This window comes from Neodiprion pinetum, chromosome 2 (genome assembly GCF_021155775.2).
Source record: "Neodiprion pinetum isolate iyNeoPine1 chromosome 2, iyNeoPine1.2, whole genome shotgun sequence".
In the NCBI taxonomy this organism is placed as follows: domain Eukaryota; kingdom Metazoa; phylum Arthropoda; class Insecta; order Hymenoptera; family Diprionidae; genus Neodiprion; species Neodiprion pinetum.
In genome coordinates, this window is record NC_060233.1 from 23,519,910 (window position 1) to 23,541,118 (window position 21,209).

Genomic DNA, 21,209 nt, shown 5'->3' on the forward strand with positions numbered 1-21,209 from the left:
ACAGAAACTAGTCGTTACAAGACGTTTTGTTAACTGGTCGTATCTTGCGAACGCGACTTCGGACACCACATGTTCTTTGGGTTAATTTACTCATCTCGACTGATTCTATAATATAACCTAGGCAGTTTGGCCACTTGATTCTGGGACACCCTGTAGAGGCCAGTGGGTATACCTATATTACTTAATAAACACAATTGTAGCACATTCGTTCGCATGAAATCCATTTCACATACTTGACAACTGAAATAGGATGAAATGTAAGGACTGAGGAATAAGTAAGGGTACACGCAATAACTTCAACAATATGATATGATTTAATATATGATGTAATACAATATTACACGATTTCGGTACTAATAAAATATATATCACGACAATTTTGATTGGTTCACCCGCCGACAATTTATAGCGTCGCAGTTGGTAGAAGAATAAAAATCATTTGTTACCTTTTCAATAGAATCAAAATTCTTTTCCGGATAGATTTGCTAGAGAATTGAAAATGCTTTGTACTTACTCTCTTAATCGAACGTCCATATGTACAGTAACCATTTGATATATTAAATAGATATTAATGTTAATTACATTTGGAATGAATACATAACAATAGTTGTGCGCTGGAAGACCTGTTTCTCTTTCTCTCCCTATCTCTCCCCATCTCTTGTTTTTCAATTTCCTATAACCGCGTAGCGCATTTATAATCACAATGGTGATTGAATTCCGCATAAAATTATTTCCATTCAAAGGTCAGTGAGACAAAGAGAAACCTAGAGTGCCGGCTATAAGGCATTTTTTCGTTAAATATAGTAATGAACAAAGGTAATTGTATAAGTTTCGGTGGAAGTATTCACAAACTCGATACACAAATTCAAGTATTGCTTAAAAATGCGGTTATTAAGGCCGTACGTCAGTTTTGAATCACAATAGGGAACTTGCATGCATCTGAAATCTCCATATTCCTCTATTGAACTCGAAAGTAGGATGAAAAATAATGAATTTCCCAAGACAGTTTTTCTTTTTTCGAGCAACATTAACGCTGCAATAATTTTTTCTTTTACACTAATTTTTCTCGGTAAATTTGAACCGGCAACCATTTTGCTCGACTCCTCTATCAGCGCTGCCAGGTGACACGTTCGGGCACTATGCTCGGCTGTAAACACCGTCTGCTCCGAGCAAGCCGGAATCCTAACCTGCAATATTAATATTTGAAGCTCTGAAGCATGGTCGGCGTTGTCAAAATTGTATTTATCTCTGTAAATAACTATTAGTTTGGTTAAAATAAAAAGACAACTATGGATCCATCAGCTCCGCGACCAAATTTAGATTGGTACATGTATTGTTTTGTACCATCGTGTAAAAATACAACAAGTTCAACTCCAGAAAAGATATTTATCCGAGTGCCAAATAATGTATTAAAACGGAAGGCTTGGTGCGATGCAAACTGCATTTACATGGTGTATAATAAAGTTAGGATTCCGGCTTGCTCGAAGCAGACAGTGTTCACAGCCGAGCATAGTTCCCGAACGTGACACCTGGCAGCGCTGATAGAGGGGTCCAGCGAAATGGCTGCCGATTCAAATTTGCCGAGAAAATTGAGAGGACAAATAATTATTTTCTGGCGTTAATATGGCTCGTAAAAAAATACTGTCTTGGGGAATTCATTATTTTTCATTCTACTTTCGAATAAAACTAAATTAAAAAACATGCAGTTCCCTATTCTCATTTCAGTTAATGTCTACAAATATAATACCAATACCCATCCTGATACAGAGTGACGAGAAAAGCAGAGATTTTCAAAGTATTGGCATTTTTCATGGCCCGTACATCTGTCATATATCCTTTATGAAATATACAGTAAACTTTGAGTTAATTTTTGAAAAGAGCCCTACAATCATGAAACTACGAAATCATCGCCTGAAATGAGTGCCGCAATCAGGTGACGTACGGCCCTAAAACCAATTACAGGTCTCAATAAAGACTCAATATCATACAGTGTGTTGTTTAGAATAAAATACAATCAAGCACTTCAATTTTTAAAACACTTCTTCAAAGCAATTTGTATAATTTTGTTCCAGTTCTGTTGAAGAGCTACGTATACAAGAGTGACTCACTTGGAAATAATTATTCTGTCAACTCGATAGGCACTGATGGTTTATGAGAGATCAAAAATCGTTAAAAAACAAGGTGTATATGTTGTAAATAAAATATCTCTCGATAACTGCTTGTGCTTTTCGAATCGTTCCAGCATATACAGTGTAATACGATTGGGCTATGTGTGATTCAAACTTTCTTGTACGAAAATATGAGTTGCAATATCTGTAATATGTTTACAGCATACTCATTGCACGTTACATATGTATACATATAATAATTTATTTAGTCTTCAGCATCCTCGGCCTCAAAAATTGTCTTGAAGCAGAACGGCTGGAAAATGTATCCGTCTCCTGTGTAAAATTTGCTCATGAACTCCACCCTGTAAAGATATTAATCGAATTAATTCACTCGTTTGGCAAACTCTACTTATTTCACACCTATTTTTTCCCAAATTATTTTCAAATATTAGATTTACGCACTTTTTAACGAAAAATTAATTTCCCAACTTAAAAAAGTGTTATAGCGTAAAAAAATTAAATTTTTTCCTAATTTTTGGAACAGATATGATACTTGCAGAAAATAAAAAAACAAATGACATTTACTGAGTGACCTAGTGAACGTTGATGACTAAATTACGTCAAAGTGATTAGTAGTTAGCAAACAATTTCTCTATGTGAAGATCCATAGTCACCAGATCATAATCAAGTCGGCCTGAAGCAAATACATGATAATCTTTTGGATTCTTATTATACACCGCTACGCAATACTAAAATGAATGTGTTTTTATATTTTTTTTTTGTGGGACAATACAAAATTAGTAAATCACAAAGAACTATTGGCAAAATAATAAAAAGTTCTGGAATAAAACATTGTCCACGTTACAGAAATCTGGTTTGCTGAATTCGTCAAAACTTTTCCGTTGGCAATAATTAAAATTCAGACAAATTTAATGTAAGAATAATTTTTCAGAAAGCAGTTGATGTAAAAATACCTTTCTAAACCCGAAGCATCAATAATTTGAGGCAGATAAACTTACCAGTGAAGTCGAAGGGTGTGAAGGAAAGCAGATAAACCTTCCATCATGACAAGAATTGCCAGTGTAAAGAGCGCCCATGCTCCAAAGGCAAAGAATAGTATGACGGATTTGACATACTCTCCTTCCTCAGCTCCCAGTCCTTGGCGCAAAACCATCTCCCACAACACCTCGGACAGCTGAGCATGAGCCAGCGACAAAGCCCATAATCGAAGATACGAGGCTGTGTGTGATACTGTCGAGAGGACATACTCGATCGTGTGGATGCCTTGGTGAATCATTATTTCACTAAATGCCTCATCCTCGACACTATGACCACCGCCATGCTCGCTAACGGTGTTTGACGGACTCGCGATGCCTCCTGGCTGGAGCTCAATATCCTGTGACGGAATCCCGTTACTCTGCAATAAAAATTGAAACAATCCTAATTACAAGGCTATTCCACACTAGTTATCAAATAAAAGTATGGACAGTAATGCAAAATTTTTATTCTGCTGAATCTGTTTTGTGAGTTCGAAACTTAAAATCAAAATAATATTCTTGATCACTTGTAGTTGAATCACATCTCTTTATATTCCAATGAGTGGTTGATTAACTATTTTTTGATTTACAATAGCTACTTCATTTTTTAAAATTATATTTAATATAACTTTAATTTCAAGTCAAACTCCACCACTTGTCTTAATTACCTTTTTATTATGACATGTATGGAAGGGCTATCTAGCTTGTTTATCAAACGACGAAATAGATGAATAAATATCGTTAGCAATTAATATGAGGTCAAACCCATCCGAATCGGATCAAAAATACCAGAGTTTAATAATATTACACTATGCAACTTTCAATTATAAAACTTTTTCTCAAATTTCCGATATCTCGATTAGATTGTATTTCTCCAATTTGCTCAGATTACAAGCATTTCAAATGTCCTAATGATGAAAACTTTTCTCAAAATTTTTAATGACTTTACTGATTTAGATGGTACTGAAGGACCATTTATCATTAAACTGCATCCGAGGTGTAATCAATTTTTTTTTTTTTATGAACAAAAGCAATAGGAATAGCCAGATATGGGAATATATAATGCAGACTGGATCAGATTATGAAATTGCGTTAAAATTCAAACAGAAAGAAATGAAGAGAAACTGAATCCAAAGAAACATATTCAAAACAATAAAACGATTGAATGAGTTAATTTTCGTGGCATGACACTCGTTTTTTTTCAAAATGAGCAAAATTATTTAAGTAAAGTCGGAGCTATCGCCCACCCCCTCCGATTTGGCTGATTTTTTGTGGTCATGTTACCCACCTAGGGAGTAGTCATAAACCAAAATATTAGGTCCCGGAAAACTTTATTGGCTGAGCAAGACCCATTTTTCGTTTTGTTTTCTCACATTTCTGACTTGAATTTGGGAATTTTTGATTGCGCAGACATTTTTTGTACGAAGTGGCAGAAAGCGGTTTTTAAGTGTAAAACTGACCAAGGAACAAGAATTTGGCCACAAATTTGACCTACGACAAACACCCATAGTTATAATGGCCAAAAACCCTCAAAATTGACCAAAAAGTCAGCGGCCATCTTGTACTGAAAGAACCAACTAATCCAATGAGCACATGCCCAGATATTTAGGGTGAGCCGTTTAGGAAATGCGCGCCTTGAGAATTGGAGGTTTATTTTTTTTTTTTTTTTGTCAAAAATTTGAATTTAAATCCGAAATTGGGATTGGTTGACATGGCGTCGAATCTATTTTAATACGTTTACTAGGAATTTTCAATGAATATGTTACATCAAGCTTTAACAACCTTGTTTTTTTGGATACTTTATTACTGTATCAGCAAAATTGACTATACTTACGACAACGGGGGAAGCACTTTGGTTCTTTTTTCTAGTGGTAATGATGTATAATGGTTTGCCAAAAAGCATCACAGGGACGCAGGCTAAGGCACCAAAGACGCAGACGTATTGGACAGTGCCTTGACCGGTGAACATGAATTCTGAACAACCCTCGGTCGTATCGCTACTCGATGACATAAGCATCATGTTGATGAACGTAATCAATACCGATGGCGCACAAGTAGAACCCCTGCTAAAGTCATCTAAACATGAATAGTAACATATTCTAAATGTCTGCTTTCGCAATTTGTTGATATATTGGCTTACTAATAATCACAACCAATACCCGTTATATCCGATAAGACATTTTCTTATAGGCTTATGTGGGGCAAGGGAGGCGAGGGATTAGTGACCATCATTATGCATCTGCAGTTGATTTATGAAGTTCAATATCAACACTTGCATTTGTGCAAGCAACAAGGAAAACTGCAGAAAAGTTGGAACCTCAGCTTGCAGATTCGGTGCTTGAATAACGTGACTCGTCTTATAATGTTAGCGAGTTATCGGTCAGTTCCTCATCGCCACGCTTCGGATTTCAAATTAAGTGCTCCCGTTCCGCAGTCTCCCATGCTATACATGACGCTACTGCGGCCGGTTAAATTTTTTTTTTTTTCTAATTAATTCTAGTTACATAATCTTATCACAAGTTTTGCCTTACCATTGGTTGCAGCGTACAAGATCCACTTCATGACTATCAGGCAAACCATATAAAAGAAGAGCAGCATAAGGAACACTAGCTGTGGCAAGAACTCCAACAATATACTAGCGTATTTCTTGAAGTGGCTGTTGAATTAGAAAACGTTGATATTGAAGCTTGGGTATTTAATACTGATGAAATTTAATGGCAAGACATGTACACGATGAATCAATGGTAAAATTCTTTGAAGCATAGTTGATGTTTTGTATTAAGAGGGGAGCCTGCTTTAGAGGCTTCAAAAAATCTATTTTTTTTTTTTACATAAATGTCTTCCCAAACTATCCAAGAATGTGTCCCTAAAATTTCAGACGCAAATTCCAAATATTTTCGGAGTTACAGAAGAAATAGTGAGCAAGCATCGAGCAGGTATACGAGCGGCCGGATTGCTCGGAGTACGTATTATAATCCAAAGGGACTAACGGTCCTTCGAGACACTATTGACTGTTCGTAGAAGGTTATTATAGAGCTATCGTAGGGATAAAAGCATGTATTATAACGGTATATATGAACTGGCTGCGTCGGTTTGAGCAAAGCTACCATAGCATTTAGGTTCAGTTTCAATTTGTCTTTCGGCACGTGAACATCTTGAAATCATGCAGAGCTATCCAAAAGTGCGCAAATCTTCAAGTGAACGTACTGGAAAGCCACGGAAGCGCAGATTAGCATATTAATGTGGTAAGTTCAAGAAAATTACGATTTTTTATATACAAAAACTTTGACGCACGATTTCTCGGTTTTTCATTTTTACGATTTTTCCTAATTGGCGGGAAAGATAGGGAAAAAACTAAACGTCCTATCGAAACGAGACAAATTGCATTGTACTCAGGATTAAATTCTCTGCTAGTTGAACCTAAAAAACCTTAAGAAAGTTAAGATTAACCCACTTTTTAAACAATCTAAAGTGAATTTTTTTTTTAATTTGCGAAAAATTGTTGAATTTTCCACTTTTTGTTGAATTTTCTTGGTTTAACTAGAAGCTATACTATTGAGAAGTAAAAATTTTTTTGGGTTCTTTGTTTCAGATGGAAATTGCGATCTGCACCTTTCCCGCCGCACGACAAATGCACACTCGAGACGCCTCGGTGAAATGCTTGTACCAGGCATAATATGACATATATCTTAATGAAAAAATTTAAGAATACTGCTGAAATATATAACAATAAAACCTGAAAGTTTCGTTTCAATCGGATATTTTTTTCCTTCCCAAAAAAATCCTTGAAAAAATCGATTTTGCGAAGCCTCTAAAGCTTTAATTATTATCATTTTATCACTTACCAAGTACCTACTTGATATAATAATGAATATTTTCACCCGAAATTGAAAAATATTTTGAACGAAGATAGAAATGTTCAAAAAAACTTTTCTGCTATTAAGACTGCATACTGAAATTTACGAAATTTAGTTTTGATAATATGAAACTTCAGTATGTGGTCTTAATAACGGAAAAGTTTTTTGATAATTTATAGTTTCATTAAAAATGTTTTCAAATTTCAGGTGAAAATATTCATTACTATAACAAATAGGTACTTGGTAAGTAAGAATACGATAATAATTAATACTTTAATCACATTAATTGATATTGTATTGCGTCGTTCATGGGAGTCAAAAATAAAACTAATTGTGAAAAAAAATAATCGAGTTGGTCGATTGATCGAGTTTGAAAAGTAATCGATTATACTCGATTAATCTGAATAAATGGTCGATTTAATCGAAAATCGATTATTTATGATACTTCTTATTTCATATGCACTGTTTAAAAAAATACGAAATAATCGATTAATCGATTAATATTTACCAATTTAACCGAGTCGTGTTAGATTATTTTTTTGGACTTGATTAACCGATGCATTGATTATTTTTAGCTTAGTGGCCACCGCTAATTTGCATACCTCACAAACACAACCTAGACAACACACATGTTACAAAGTCATCGTTTACACGTCTTTACAAATACGTCGTTTAGGTAAAGCAAAATGACACAGGAAAGCTGTCCACCTTGGACAGTTTTAAGTCCTGTATTTTGATATGTCGAAAAGATATCTTAAAGACGTTCTCAGGCCGTCTTTTTTACAGATTTTCTCACTGTCAAATGGATCTACATCTGGAATACCACAGATCGTGTAATGCGCAGTGCCCACATAAGAGTCTGATAGCCATCTTAATTAGCACACATTCGTAGCTACAATTTTTTCATTTGGTTCACTGTGATCTACGAATCATTCATCGAGAACATGAGCAAGTGTCATTAGGACATGTCTCTTTCGTTCAGTAGTTAGTCAACGAATACCAACAGACGGTCCCAACCCTGTCGTAGTTCACTGCTGATGCCTGACCTTTATTATTTTATGTGGTCATGTGCTTACTTGAAACAATTGAGAATTAGCTGCTTTGTTGTTAGCATACTTTTTTAGCCTAGATCTTTACGAACAAATACTGTGTTATACATTTGACTGTGCATTCAACGAACTTGATGATCTATTATATATTACATTGTGTTCGGCTGTGTTAAGAAATCGCTTTGACAGAAAATAATTGTCTTCAAAATATTAAGCAAATAATATTTTGAAGAGGACGTTAAGCCGTTCAGCACAATATGTCTTCAAAATACCTTTTCTTTGACAGCTAAAAGATGTCAGAAAATGTTGCATATGCGGTCTTTTCGACATTTTTTAAGCATCTTTCAGACATCTTTTAGGTAAAACTGAAAGACGTCTTTCCGGATTATAGGGCGTCTCTTCGATATTCTTTACACGGCACGTGTGTTATCTTGGAAGGTATTGCTTCTCTCATATTACCGTAACTTGCTACTATGCACTTTTCGAGATTCAAATTTTATTCCATTCATCATATTTTATTTTGAGAAAGTAAAATTTTGAAAGAATAAAGCAGTGGAAGGGTGAATACAAATGAATATAAATGAGGTACAAACTACCTTTCTTCACATCTTGACATTCAATCTCATTTTAAATATGATATAAAAATAGTAGCCCAAGCTGTTATACCTACACATAGTTTATGATACTGCAGCAGACACCGAAGATCATGTGCACAACGCCAATAACAATGGATAGCTTCATCTTGTACGAGTTCAAGAAGATGATTTTGTTTTCACCAAGTTGCCATGCTGGGTCCAAGCCCAGCGGGTATGGAGAGTCCTTGAAAGCGCTTATAGGGTCCAACTGGTGGGTCTCCTCTTCGACAAGTGTTTCGTAATCGTAAGGGTTCTCCCAACTGGACCCGAATATATTTACGGACTTGGAAAATACGTCATTGTATATAACGCCGGTATAGATAGAAAAGAGACCCATAAGAAGTATGATGTACCGACCACCGAAGAATATATTCCAGATTTCATTGTCGATTCTCTTGGCGATCAGCTGCTTTTCGCATATGATCATATATGCTCCAAAAAGCGCCAGAATTAGACCTAAAATGAAAAATTTTGCAGAAATAGTAAGAATTCGAGTTTACCAATTTCCTACTTGTGCAGGCACTATAATGTATCTTGAGAGGGTACAATGTATAACAGAGACACAACACATTGAAAAATATTCAGATATGTATTTTCATCTACATTTTTAAATGCAGATAAGAGGAACGGAAAACATCAATTATTAGACAAAATAACTGGTAGTTTCATAAAACACTTGAAGAACAGTTTATCTTGAGAGATGTGTGAAGAATGGGCTATTTTTGGCTTACATGGAAATAATACGTTAGCATTCTGGTTTAACATATTTACCCATAATATAAAAAATACTGAGTTTAATCAGCTGGTTTTCAGAAGCGATTGATGTTATTGCCAATTTGGCACTATATTTCCTAAATTATAGGTAAAGTCAAACCCACCAGTTCTCGGCTGCTTGAAAAGTAACTGTTGGAGTTTTCAAATTGAGCGACACAATCCCTCTTTGCCACCGTGACACAGACATGCCCGCCATCTACTATTTATGACTGACATGACGAGACTTCCGGACGTGAATCTAGCCATCCATTACGCAAATCAGTTACAATTAAGTCGCCGCTATTGCAATACTATTCTTTTGATCTTGTTCTTGATATGCAGTTTATTTATTCAAGATATAGACTTAAACTAAAATTCAACATGTGTCATCTCTGTCACAAAGTACCCCCATAAATACTAAAAATAACTATCCATGACTTTTTCCCAAGACAGTGGCCAGTCTTAATCTTGCTCATTCAAGACTTTGAGGTGTCCAAGACATTTACTGTTCGTGACTTCGAGGGACGCTTCAATGTCTAATAAAACCAAACGACTCAGAGGAATTAGGATATTTTCGTACTGCGAATAATTTTAGGCTCTTTGGTCTATACATATACCTATAGGTAAAACCTAGTCGACACAGAATCAACCCTTTGAAGCATACATTTTTTCTTGTAGTAAAATTTCTTGAAACTGGGTGTATAAAGGTAAATTTTCAAAATTCAAAATGGTGGATCTAACATAAGCAAATAGGATCAATCACCATTTTATATTTTAAGTCGACCATATTGGATCCACCATTTTGTATTTTGCAATTCTGACGTCAGATTCGTTTTCAGCTCCTGGGTGACAAATTTCAAGTGAATCGGATCAATTTTTATATTTTTAGTCTGCCATATTCGATCAGCTAATTTGAAGTTTGAAATTTTGACCCTGGATTCGTTTTCAGTGATATCTCAAAAATTAAATACAAGTCTTGAATAACTGATTCAAAAAAGGTGTTTTATATATGAGACGCTGTGCCGTAAAGAGTTAATGTACTGAAACTTAGTCATTTGAGTAGGTACATTGATGCAATTAGAGCATCTTTCCCCTTTAAGGGTTTCTAATCCCCCTAAGGTGCCTGCAAGCATTAATATTGAAAAACACTCACCATGCCCAGCATCACCAAACATAATGCCGAACAAGAAAGGGAATGTTATGATGGTGTACAGAGCTGGGTTGGCCTCACGGTACGAAGCTACTCCGTACGCGTCAATCAAGTTTTGGAAGCCTCGAGTGAATTTGTTAGTGCGATTGAAGGTCGGAGGGTCCTCATCAGTGTGAATTACATTCAGGAATGACGGAATGGAGCTTCCACATAGGCGCTATAAATGAAAAAGTGATAACGGAGCGAAGAAAACCTACTATTTCATTTCTTGTCCTTTGCATTTCATATAAGGGAGTATACCAACCGATCCTTCAGTGAGACAATTCTGAACGATGGTCAAATCTTGTACCGGAACCCAACATTCACCAATTAAACATTTTTTGGACACATCCATGTTAAAAAGATTCAGCGTATGATATATCGCCTTCATTTTGCGAACCATGATGCTCCAGTTTGGCAATTCCTTGGCGACATTATGCAGTACGCGTTGGCGATGATCTTGAGTTTGGTTCAGGACCTAGATGATAAAAAACCGATTAAAGTATCGAGTCAATCTATTTTTTTTTTTATGACTTTGTAGCATTATTATGAATTTGGGTTACAGTCTTCAAAAGCAAAGCATAATTGTTCAGACACGCGTTTCATGTTTCTAATTTGTTATTTGAAAACTACAAAATTTGTCCGTGTTTTTATACGCTTCATAAAGCACTGCAAACTAGTTTACATTTTCCTGCGAACGTCTACTAAACTTTCGTACTATTTCTATGAATTCTTAGATAAATTGGAAAACAATTTTCAACAGTTTCAAATAAGGCCTCGTTTGTCATATATTTCTAAAACATTCTGTATGATTATGATGTGTGTGAAGATGAAAACCCGAAGAATGTGAAGACACGTACGATAAGAAAAAATTTTGCTAAAGATGGATAAAAATGAGAAATTTTGAAAAATCAATCTTGGGCTGTGCGAGTAATACAATAATCATGAATTTCAATTAATTGTTTTTTATTTATGCAATCGATAATTTTCCCGATTTATCGATTATTCTGTTTGTTCAATCAATCGTTTTTCGATTAACTGATCAATCGCACAGCTGTAAGTTACATCATGTTGACGTGTCTGACTTGCATACCAAGTTGAGATCTTCAAGACGAGTTCGGACACCTTTGACCATATCTTGACGTTCGCCGTGACTGTTGGGACATGGATACAAAGAAGCATGGAATCCATTGCACACTTTTTTTATTCGAGATTTCAGCTGCTCTCCTTGGAAGAAAGCAACGAAGACCGTCTTGTAAATCGCGTTTCCCTGAAACGATCATTTCTTTCTTATTGCCATTGGTGTGTGCGTGTGTATACCTACTCAATACGATAGATGGTATAACATACTTTTCAGACACTCACATCTAATACAATTTTACCTGAACAATTAAGCAACTTAAGTATGCATTGTTTTTTAAGTAATACAACATTTTTTGTGGCCAAAGTCAATGAAAGTGCCGCACCGTTAGAAATGAAAAAAGCAAACATGCAATGAATTTCAATTTCATAATGATTTTACAAAATTTCAATAATTTTCAAACATATTCAACTGAAAAATCCAACTCTTTGAGAATGGCCGAAGTGTGAATTCGAAAACTCTGTCGTTCAAGTTGTGATTTCCGTAAAATTGAGGCATTTGACTTGAAGTTATCATAATAATTTCTGTGATGATTTGAAAATCGTTGAGAAAGTGATAAATCTATTTTCAATCTGTTAAGAATAATCAACATACATTGTTTTAATCATCTTCATGTAAACGGATACATAACGAATAAACATAGATGTCTGCGTATAATTGCATTTTATATTATCATAATTCAAGTCACAGAGAAATACGTTATCTATTTCAGGTGCTAGATAAAAATATTTTTTGATTGAAAACGATTAAATTAATTTGATTTGTTTTGGGGTAATTAAACGGGGTTTGTTAAGAACACATGAAATATTGATATATATACAGCAGTGCAGGAAGTTAAGCCTTTCGTGCATACATTTTTCCTTACATGCGATGCACTTGAAATTTTGCATGCCTGGGCTTTTGAGGTCTCTGATTACGAACATGAACTCGAAATTCAAAAATTCAAAATAGCGGATCCAACATGGCGAACGTAAATTAAAAACCTTATTTGGTTTTGATAGAACTTTATGTTACGTGATATTTTGGGTCAGTGATTACGAATCTTAACTCGAATATCGACAATTCAAAATGGCGGATCCAATATACTAGATCGGCAAAACCAACAGAAAAAAAAATGTTAAAAATAATGTGTATAATTGTTTGGTGCGTATCAAGGTTTTGTAAAAATTGTTGCTCGGATTTTTTGTGGTAGATTAGCAGATAATTCTTTTTTTCGTGGACAAGTACGAATTTCGACAATTTGTTTGCATGGGCTGTTTTTCTATAGATAAATGAATAAATTTTATAATATTTTCAAACTTAGAAGTTTTTCAGAGACCACGTAGAACTATAAAACTTGGCAGTTGTTACCAAAAAAGTAGTTTAATAAATAAAAATCCGCAAAAAAAAGGCGGGACGCTGGGCGTCCCAGCATGAAATAAAGGGTTAAGGAATGCGTTTCCACTCACGGTACTCGGGTCCTCTAATGGCTTATCAAGTTCATTTTGCCGTAGAAAAACGTTACCGCGGGAAATACGCCACAACATTCGTTCGAATGCTGGAACACGTTCTCGATTAATGACTCCTGCGACGAACCTAGAAACAAGATGAAATTTTTGTATTGCATAATGATTCAAGTGAAAAAAGCTGAAACTGTTCCAGTAACTTTTGAAACGGAATTTCTGAATTTGGCTCAAGTTTCACCATGCCGTATTTTTTTTGTAAGAATATTGAATTTCCAAAAAAAAAAATTAAAATGAAACTTATTAAATATTTTCATTTGTGAAAAAGTAGACACATAAATCTTTCCGCACAAGAACAAGATTTGACTCTTGAAGTCAACGGTATGGAACGTTTAAAATGGATTTTTTTCTAGAGAAATGAAACGAAGCGTTCATTTAAAATATTTGAAGTTTTTTTAAAATGTAAAATGATTAATAACAATCCGAGTTCCATATAAATGTTCAAACAATGTAAAAGAGTTCCGTTGAAAATGGACATCATAGTTTTTTTCACCAAATTTTCGAGAAAGGTTAACAATTCCACTTAGCAAGATACAGAAAGAATAAAATAAATTCATTCAGTGACTCAGCATAAAACATATTTTACCGATTTCCGCTTCTGTAAATTTTTTTACATCCTGGTGACTAATAACAGAGTAAAACAACAATGCCTTCAATCAAGTTCAGTTACATGCAAGAAAACTTAGGGATTACATCTGAGGAGTTTCATGAAATACGCGAAACTTTACTCATACTGATCCTAATTCGGACTTAAGGGGGTTAATCATCAGCCATTCGTGCCTGACTTTCAAGTTGACTTTTAATAGCTGCTGCTATCGGTATCAAAAGACTTGTAAATAATCGGTGATTGTACGGTTAAAAGATACCAATTTTATTTTTATTTTAAGCTTTGAAATTAAAAAAAATTATTCACCATCTTTCAACCTTATCAATTTACTCCAAGGGACGGTTTTCAAAAATCTTTTACAGGATAACTTTCAAACCGTTCGTCCGATTTTTTATTAGATTTCGTAAACTGCATTCTTGTACGTACTTTTTGCAGGAGCTCAAATAATTCGTGCCCGACTTAGACTTTGTAAGTTATGAATTGAAGATGAGTTCGATAAAAATACGCAAAACGTTATTAATTTCATCAAATTTCAGAATTTTTACAATTTATAACCCACGGAGTCGCGTTGGATCTGACTTATTCTAGTTCTCGCGGAAACTATACGCATCAGAGTAGAATGTGAAATGAATTTCATAAAAATCGTATAATCCGTAAGTATGTAAACAGTGTAAAAACACATCTTTTCGAGTAGAATTACTATAGTTAAACAATTGTGGACCATTCTTCAACACTTTCCGTTCGCTTGCTTGTTCAATACAGGAAGAAGAAGGGTGAATTTGCTCGGTCGGTAAGGGTGGGAGTACTACATGAACTTAAAATAAAGGTAAAACTACTAGCATTTTTTAGCCGTATAATTATCGGCTAGTTACGAACATTCCCGTATCAATAGCACGTATTCAAAGCTAATTTAAAAATGAAGCGCGAAAGGATGACCAGCTCCCTTAAAATTCATCCGATAAACGATTACACGACTTACTCGAGACGTCCCCTGGTACCTGCTGTCGGATGGACAGCACTTGCTTCCTCGTTTATTAGCGCCCTGGTGATCGAGTCGTTGACCTCTTCCTGTTGACAAGAAGAGATGTTAGAATCCAATGAAACCTGGGAGAGCAGACCACCACCTACCTCGGTAAAAAAAATTTGAGTCTTCTCCAGTACGTGGCGCAGCTCTGTGAGCTCGAGGTAGTTGCTCTTCAGGTTCACAGCATTCTGGCTTAGCTCCAGGATGTCGTTCTCCGTCTTATCGAGATGAGCCTGCGGAGAGCAATGAGCGGTGCGTCTATATTAGACTTTTGGGAACCAGGGAAATGTTGTCTTTCTTCTGTTGTAAGAAGGTCTGAACAAAAGTTTTTGCCATGTAAAAACTTTTCCGAAGTATCAGATTTTTATTTCAAGTCTAAGAGGTGCCTCAAAGCATATGTGACCTTTTCCTATTCAAACAACTTGTGATAATAGTATATTGTGTAACAAGGAGGCAAACTCGGACTTTTCCGTATGAAAGTAGCCTTGTATACGGAAAACACGCTTGGAAAAACGCGTAAAACATGCTCGCCTTGTATAATAGTACATTTCGTAACGAATATGGATGAGGCTTTTTGACGGAACGTGAGCCGAAGGCGAATGCTGTAACTCGCGAGTCAAAAAATCTTATCCATACGAGTTTCGATCCGTATTTATTTATCACGAGAGCCAAGAAATAACGACGAAGTTGCGATTTTGAGATTAGAGTGCTGAAAATATATCTATTCCCGTATCTTCACGGATTAAATAAAAATAATTGATTGAGGCTTGCGATGGAGGCTTCTTATGCTGGAGCAGCCGGAAACCCGATATTAGCAGAATCAGAACTTTTTGTACATTTTTTTCAAAATGTCAGCATTGGAATTAAACTAACGCCAGTTCAACTGTGAACGGTGCTGCACGATTATTCTGGGAAATTTCGCGACGAAGGTGAAATGTGTATACCTTAATTTTTAGATGTTGTTTAACCCTCACTGGTGTGACGCCGAGGTCACTGCAGACCCCACATCAAAAATTGTTGTGCGAAACGGAATTTCGATTTAAATAACTTGAAAAATTCTGTGATATTCTTCAACTATGATATTTGAAGACAAATTAGTTATTTTCAGTGAAAAAAAATCATAAAACAACGAAATACCGTAAAATGGATCATCCTACTTATTACGTCCTCCAGACTTTATTGTTAGATTTTCCCCATACCCTTACAGATACCTTGTATTCTGCATCCTCTTCTTATTGCCACGTCAGTACCTCGGTTTGAAAAAAATCATAATTCACTGAAGTTTTAATATTTTGAGTTGGAAATGGACTGACGATGATTTACTCTTAAGACACATATTTTGAAGAAAAAAAAATATGGAGCTACTGCGGGATGAAAAAAAGTTATTTATTTCAGTGAGTAAGGTCGAATTTTTGGGAAGAGAACGAATAAACGATGTTTACGTTATTTCATTATTTACCTCGGATCAAATCAGATTATTTTGGTTGTTTTTCATATGAAATTCACGATGAACATGCGATGGGGCTACTTTGACCCCAGTGTGCAGCGAAAGGGTGAAATGGAAAAATCACCTCATAGACTTGAGCTAACAATAAGAATTTCAGAATTCAGGAGGAATTTTAGTTCGGAAAAACTGACAATTAGATTTTTTTCCGACGAAAAACAAATATTATCCTAATCTGTAAAAGTCCAGCCCTCATACAATTACATTTTTTCAGGGGGTTCAGTACACAAAAAACTATGTTTTGAGGATAGGTACAGCACAGCGAAACACTCTATTAATTCTTTTTTTCACCGCGAGTTACACTAATTTTCAAGTGAAATTGTGCAAAATTAAAAATTCACGTGACTTATTGTTAGTCTTTGGCAGTTATAACCAAAAGAAGAAAGATTGTTTTTTTTGGTTAGAGACTTTTTAAAATTCGGTATGAATACAATTTTATAAAACAGTTATGCAAATGAATAATATTTTCATATAAGATCCATGTTCTACATTCCTGAGAGCAAATAATTTTTTTGCACAAAATTTTGAAAATTATTCTGAACAAAAACAATAAAAACAAAAAGTTTTTTTTCACGATGCAATTTGAAATTCCGTGCCAAGTCACCTTGCCTGTGAACCTAATCATTTCGCATGCTTCGAAATTTTTTTTATACCTGATTGTATTTTATAAAGAATATTTAATATCAACAGTTTCGGCATGATTAGTTGTACATTTTTTTTCTGAAATCTTATTATATACCTCATTTCGAAATATTCCCATAAAAGCGGTTACAAAAAACAAGCAATTTTATAATTAATTATGTACAAATTATTGAGGTATACAAATTTAATCTCCTTATAAAATAGAAAAAGTCAGTGTCCCACTTCCATTTTGTTTTTCAAATCATCGAGTCACATCATCGAATTTATACAAATAATCTTAAAAATGAAATCTTTTTAACTGTTTTTGAGATCGTAACTTGATTCAAAATAATTTTTGAAACACAAACTTTTTGTGGTTTTTAGGGCGAGGACTATCATATAATTTTTTTTTTTGTCTTGTTAGTATGAAATGACCGTGACCCCTCACAGGCCTCACAGGTGACTTGGCGTGGAATGCACCATATAGCCGTCTCGGGAATCTTTACCTCGAGGTCTATGATTTCGCGCGGATTCGGAGCTCGTGGCAACTCCAGAAGATGATCCTGTGTTGGCACGTTGTCCTTCTTCACCTCGGCCTCGATGTAACGCAGCTTTCTCTCCATTTCGTCGCATCTTCTCACTTCGTTCACGAACTTACGTTGGAAGGAATTCACCTCTGCGTTCAACTGCATGAGAGTTATAAATTCACTACATTTCAAAATTTTCCACAATACAATGCACAAATCTTTGATATAAAAAATCGAGGAATCTAGACTTTCGACATTATATGATTGATCATACATTTTGAACCATATGTAAACCGTTGAATCGAGCCATTAATTGTAAGTAGGCTGATAAAGAGTAATCATTATGATTTAAGGTCATGTGGTATTCCTACTTTTACCGACCGAGCAAACTCAACGTTTGTATTTCTATATTAAATAAACAAACGAACGGAAAGATTTCAAATTTCGACGGTGCATCGCTCTTTGGTAGCGAAATTCAGAAAAGTTACTCATATCCCGAAAAATGTGTAGTTTTTTGACACGTGTTGCTACTGCTATATTTTCCGCATTTGAGGGGCGAAAAAGTGCAAAGCTGAGATACTTTGCGTAATTCCGGATAGAATGAGGAGTAAAATGAACCATCGTAGGACTTTTCATGCAATATTGAGGTCGCTATAGACGACAACTAGAAATTACAATAATTTCGTATATGAAAGATGCCCTCACGATCAGCTGGGCGCACGGCCGAGAGCAGCGTCGAAGAGAGGCCCGGGCCTAGAGTGGCATTTTCTAGGGGCGGCAAAAATGGGCACTGGAAATTCAATTTTTTTGGTAAATCAAAATCATATGCAACTTGTAGAATGGATTTTTTGAAGTGAAACTTCAATAGCGGCTTTGGAGAATTTTGGATGGAAGTGAATTCATGAGTAGCCCTTTAAACCGCAACACTAGTATAGGGGGAAGTCCCCCGGTACCGGACACCTAAGGTTATTCGTTAATAAAATCGTCATTTGAGTGAAAAAAAAAATTATTTTTATTTTTGTTATAATCTTTGGAATATGTTTAACAATATAGGAACTTTTGGAATTAGTATATAACGTTAAACTAAGAATAAAATTCAAATTTATTTATTAACGAAAACTAGGGTGTCAGAGAAGTTTCCCCTAGTACCGGACACTCATAGTACGGATGGAAAAAGTGTCTTAAAATTTAATGAATTTTGCAATTATAAATGACTTCGCGGCACAAAAAGCAAGGAAAAAATATTTGCATTAAAGAAGTGAGAATTTTTTGAGACATTACTAGTCACTCACCAAATGTACTATAATGTACTATGATTATTACATAAGAGAATAATTATTATTGATGTCATTATTATTATTATATGTATGCAGCTATATCGAAAAATATTGAATAAAATGACTGCTTATGAGCATGTGTGATATAAATTATCAAATATTGATCTATCCTGATTGAAAATATCCCATTAGTGAACAGATCACTAGCTGGGGGGGGGGGGGGGGGGGGCAAATAAGTTCGGGACTACAGGCGGCTCCAAGTTAAATCCCGGCGCTGGCCGAGCGTTCTTTGGTTGGATGAGTTTGCTCGATCGGTAAAAGTAGGAGTACTGCATCACCTTTAATGCAAGGTAGAACTTGTTTGCAAATAGGTCATTTCAAAGGCAGGAGAAGCCATTGCATGATGAGTACAGCAGAAATATATTAGACATATACCGTCTGCAAGTGGTGGAATCATGAATATTTATGTACCTGTAATTTTAATTGATCGAGCTTATTTGGCAACTGTAATAATAAAGTCTTGAAGAATAAATGAAACTAGTTAAGCTGTTCAAAAGGAAAAAGTAGCAAGCTCGAACACAAGTGTTGCACTGATGTAGTATATTTATCTATTGTCTGAGCTCAGAATAAATAAACACCAGCTTGATGAAATCTGATCGATAACAAACTTCGGATGCAAAAATATTCCGTATAGTTTTTATGCGAGCAGTTATCTGGTGTTCTTCAAGACGCAAAAAGGCATTATTATTCTGAGTTTGTAAACTGTAATACTTATTCTGGTTCTTAAAAGTTCGATTAGTTCGTTAAGCTGACGTGAAAATTGGTTTCGTCCCGCCACTCGGGATTGCCGAAAAATTCACACGTTCATACACTTCGTGATAATCGGAGCCATTCAAGCATTGGCTAATGCATTTTGTGCAAATTTTTGCATCCTACCCCTGGTGATAACGTTTGGTAAATAAAACGTTATATAAACGTTATATACGTAAATATAAATAAAAAATACTCACGTCGCGGAACTGCACCGTCCCAGTTTCGCCGAGTTCGGAAACAGAGAGATAGGCAGCTTCGGGCTGAATGAACAGCTGGCAAAGCGCCATCTCCTCGCTACGAAACATCGCCCCCATCCTGCCGTTGCCGAATATATTTCACCCTGCAACAAGGAGGCAAAGCGTTCCTCTTCAAATTCCACAAAACATACATCATCGACCGATCAACGTCACCCTTTTTCATTCATATATTAAATGCACGAATGAACGGAAACGGTTCAAATTTGAACGGAGAGAAAATGGGTGAGTTTTCTCCGTCGGTAAGGGTAGGAGTACTACATAACCTCAAATATGCCATCGATTTACTCATGACGTCTGATTGCGAGTCGAGTTATAGACGTAAAGTAAGTTTAATCCGAAGGTCAGTCACGCGCTACGAAATTTACACAGGCTGCGGGAAGGGATCACAATTGGATTTAAGCGGATTTTACAATTTTTACCGTACAGCCTACAGGATTACGTTTCGGTGGGTTTATACATATGGGGCATTTTATATCGAATCGATCTAGGTCTGACCCATGACCTCTCCGATTTACCTCGCTATTTTCTATACGATTGTTTTCGCTCGCAAAGGCACTCACTGTTTTTTCCGATGAAGGTGAATATGATGGAAGTAGTGAAAAAATCGATAGTAACGACGACGATAACCTGTTATGTTGAGATGATAATATAAAATTATATTATGGTTGATAATGAAAGAATTCCCTTGTAAAAATGTGTTTTCTACGTAGCAAATACTCTGCAACTATTTTGCAGCTATTGTCTTGTTAAGAGACTTCTTATTTTTATAGCAAGTCGAAACATTGTATTACTGGTTATAAATGTAATTTTAACTCGTTTCCGTTCACTCAGGTTCCTAACATCTTGCTAACGTCTTTTTTTGCTGTTAATTATAGTGCACCAAACAGAAATGCACCTTATCATGTAAAATTTCCACGTTAAGGACCGATTCTGTGAACTTCTGCCGACCTTCTGATTCACTTGCACCACACAATCTAATCTCTTTCACATGAAATTTGCCTTGCAGTGAGTCATGTGACGTTAAGAGAGGCGTCTTGGTTCGTAAGCTTTTACACTTTGTGGAGTCACAAGCTAAGATCAATCGCATTACAGTAGCTCTCAGCCGTAAGGTAAGCGTGACAGCTACTATAGGTTAAGCCTCATTTACACCACTGTTCATTTAAAATAATCGTCTACCGCATATTACAGAATAACGGCATTTAAATACGCTACCAGCTGCAATCCCGGATAAATCATTGTATGATTTAATAGCAAAACAAAAACAATTTGCATAAGCAACCGACAAAAGAAAAACGAAATTTTTTTTCA

The 21,209-nt window shown here is 35.5% G+C and overlaps 1 protein-coding gene and 1 long non-coding RNA gene across 7 annotated transcripts in view; one reads left to right on the top strand and one right to left on the bottom strand.

Moving 5' to 3' along the window:
• Positions 1-291: 291 nt before the first annotated feature.
• Vha100-2 (V-type ATPase subunit a family protein Vha100-2) overlaps positions 292-21,209 on the bottom strand; it is a 76,815-nt gene continuing 55,897 nt past the window's right edge. For 5 of the 6 annotated variants that reach the window (XM_046613222.2, XM_046613224.2, XM_046613225.2 and 2 more), the window contains 12 exons: positions 19,842-19,984; positions 17,534-17,713; positions 14,858-15,135; positions 13,218-13,344; positions 11,722-11,898; positions 10,894-11,106; positions 10,593-10,806; positions 8,722-9,142; positions 5,677-5,801; positions 4,980-5,221; positions 3,128-3,525; positions 292-2,470 (listed from right to left, as the gene is read on the bottom strand). In XM_046613222.2, coding sequence (XP_046469178.1) covers positions 2,374-2,470; positions 3,128-3,525; positions 4,980-5,221; positions 5,677-5,801; positions 8,722-9,142; positions 10,593-10,806; positions 10,894-11,106; positions 11,722-11,898; positions 13,218-13,344; positions 14,858-15,135; positions 17,534-17,713; positions 19,842-19,958 — 2,589 coding nt within the window. In that variant the 5' untranslated portion in view covers positions 19,959-19,984 and the 3' untranslated portion in view covers positions 292-2,373. The remainder of the gene's footprint in view (positions 2,471-3,127; positions 3,526-4,979; positions 5,222-5,676; positions 5,802-8,721; positions 9,143-10,592; positions 10,807-10,893; positions 11,107-11,721; positions 11,899-13,217; positions 13,345-14,857; positions 15,136-17,533; positions 17,714-19,841; positions 19,985-21,209) is intronic. The other variant, XM_046613228.2, reaches the window with a different exon arrangement.
• On the top strand, positions 5,795-6,808 carry LOC124212785 (uncharacterized). The gene is made up of 3 exons (XR_006881751.2): positions 5,795-5,889; positions 6,024-6,390; positions 6,738-6,808. It is a non-coding gene; the product is annotated as an uncharacterized lncRNA (long non-coding RNA).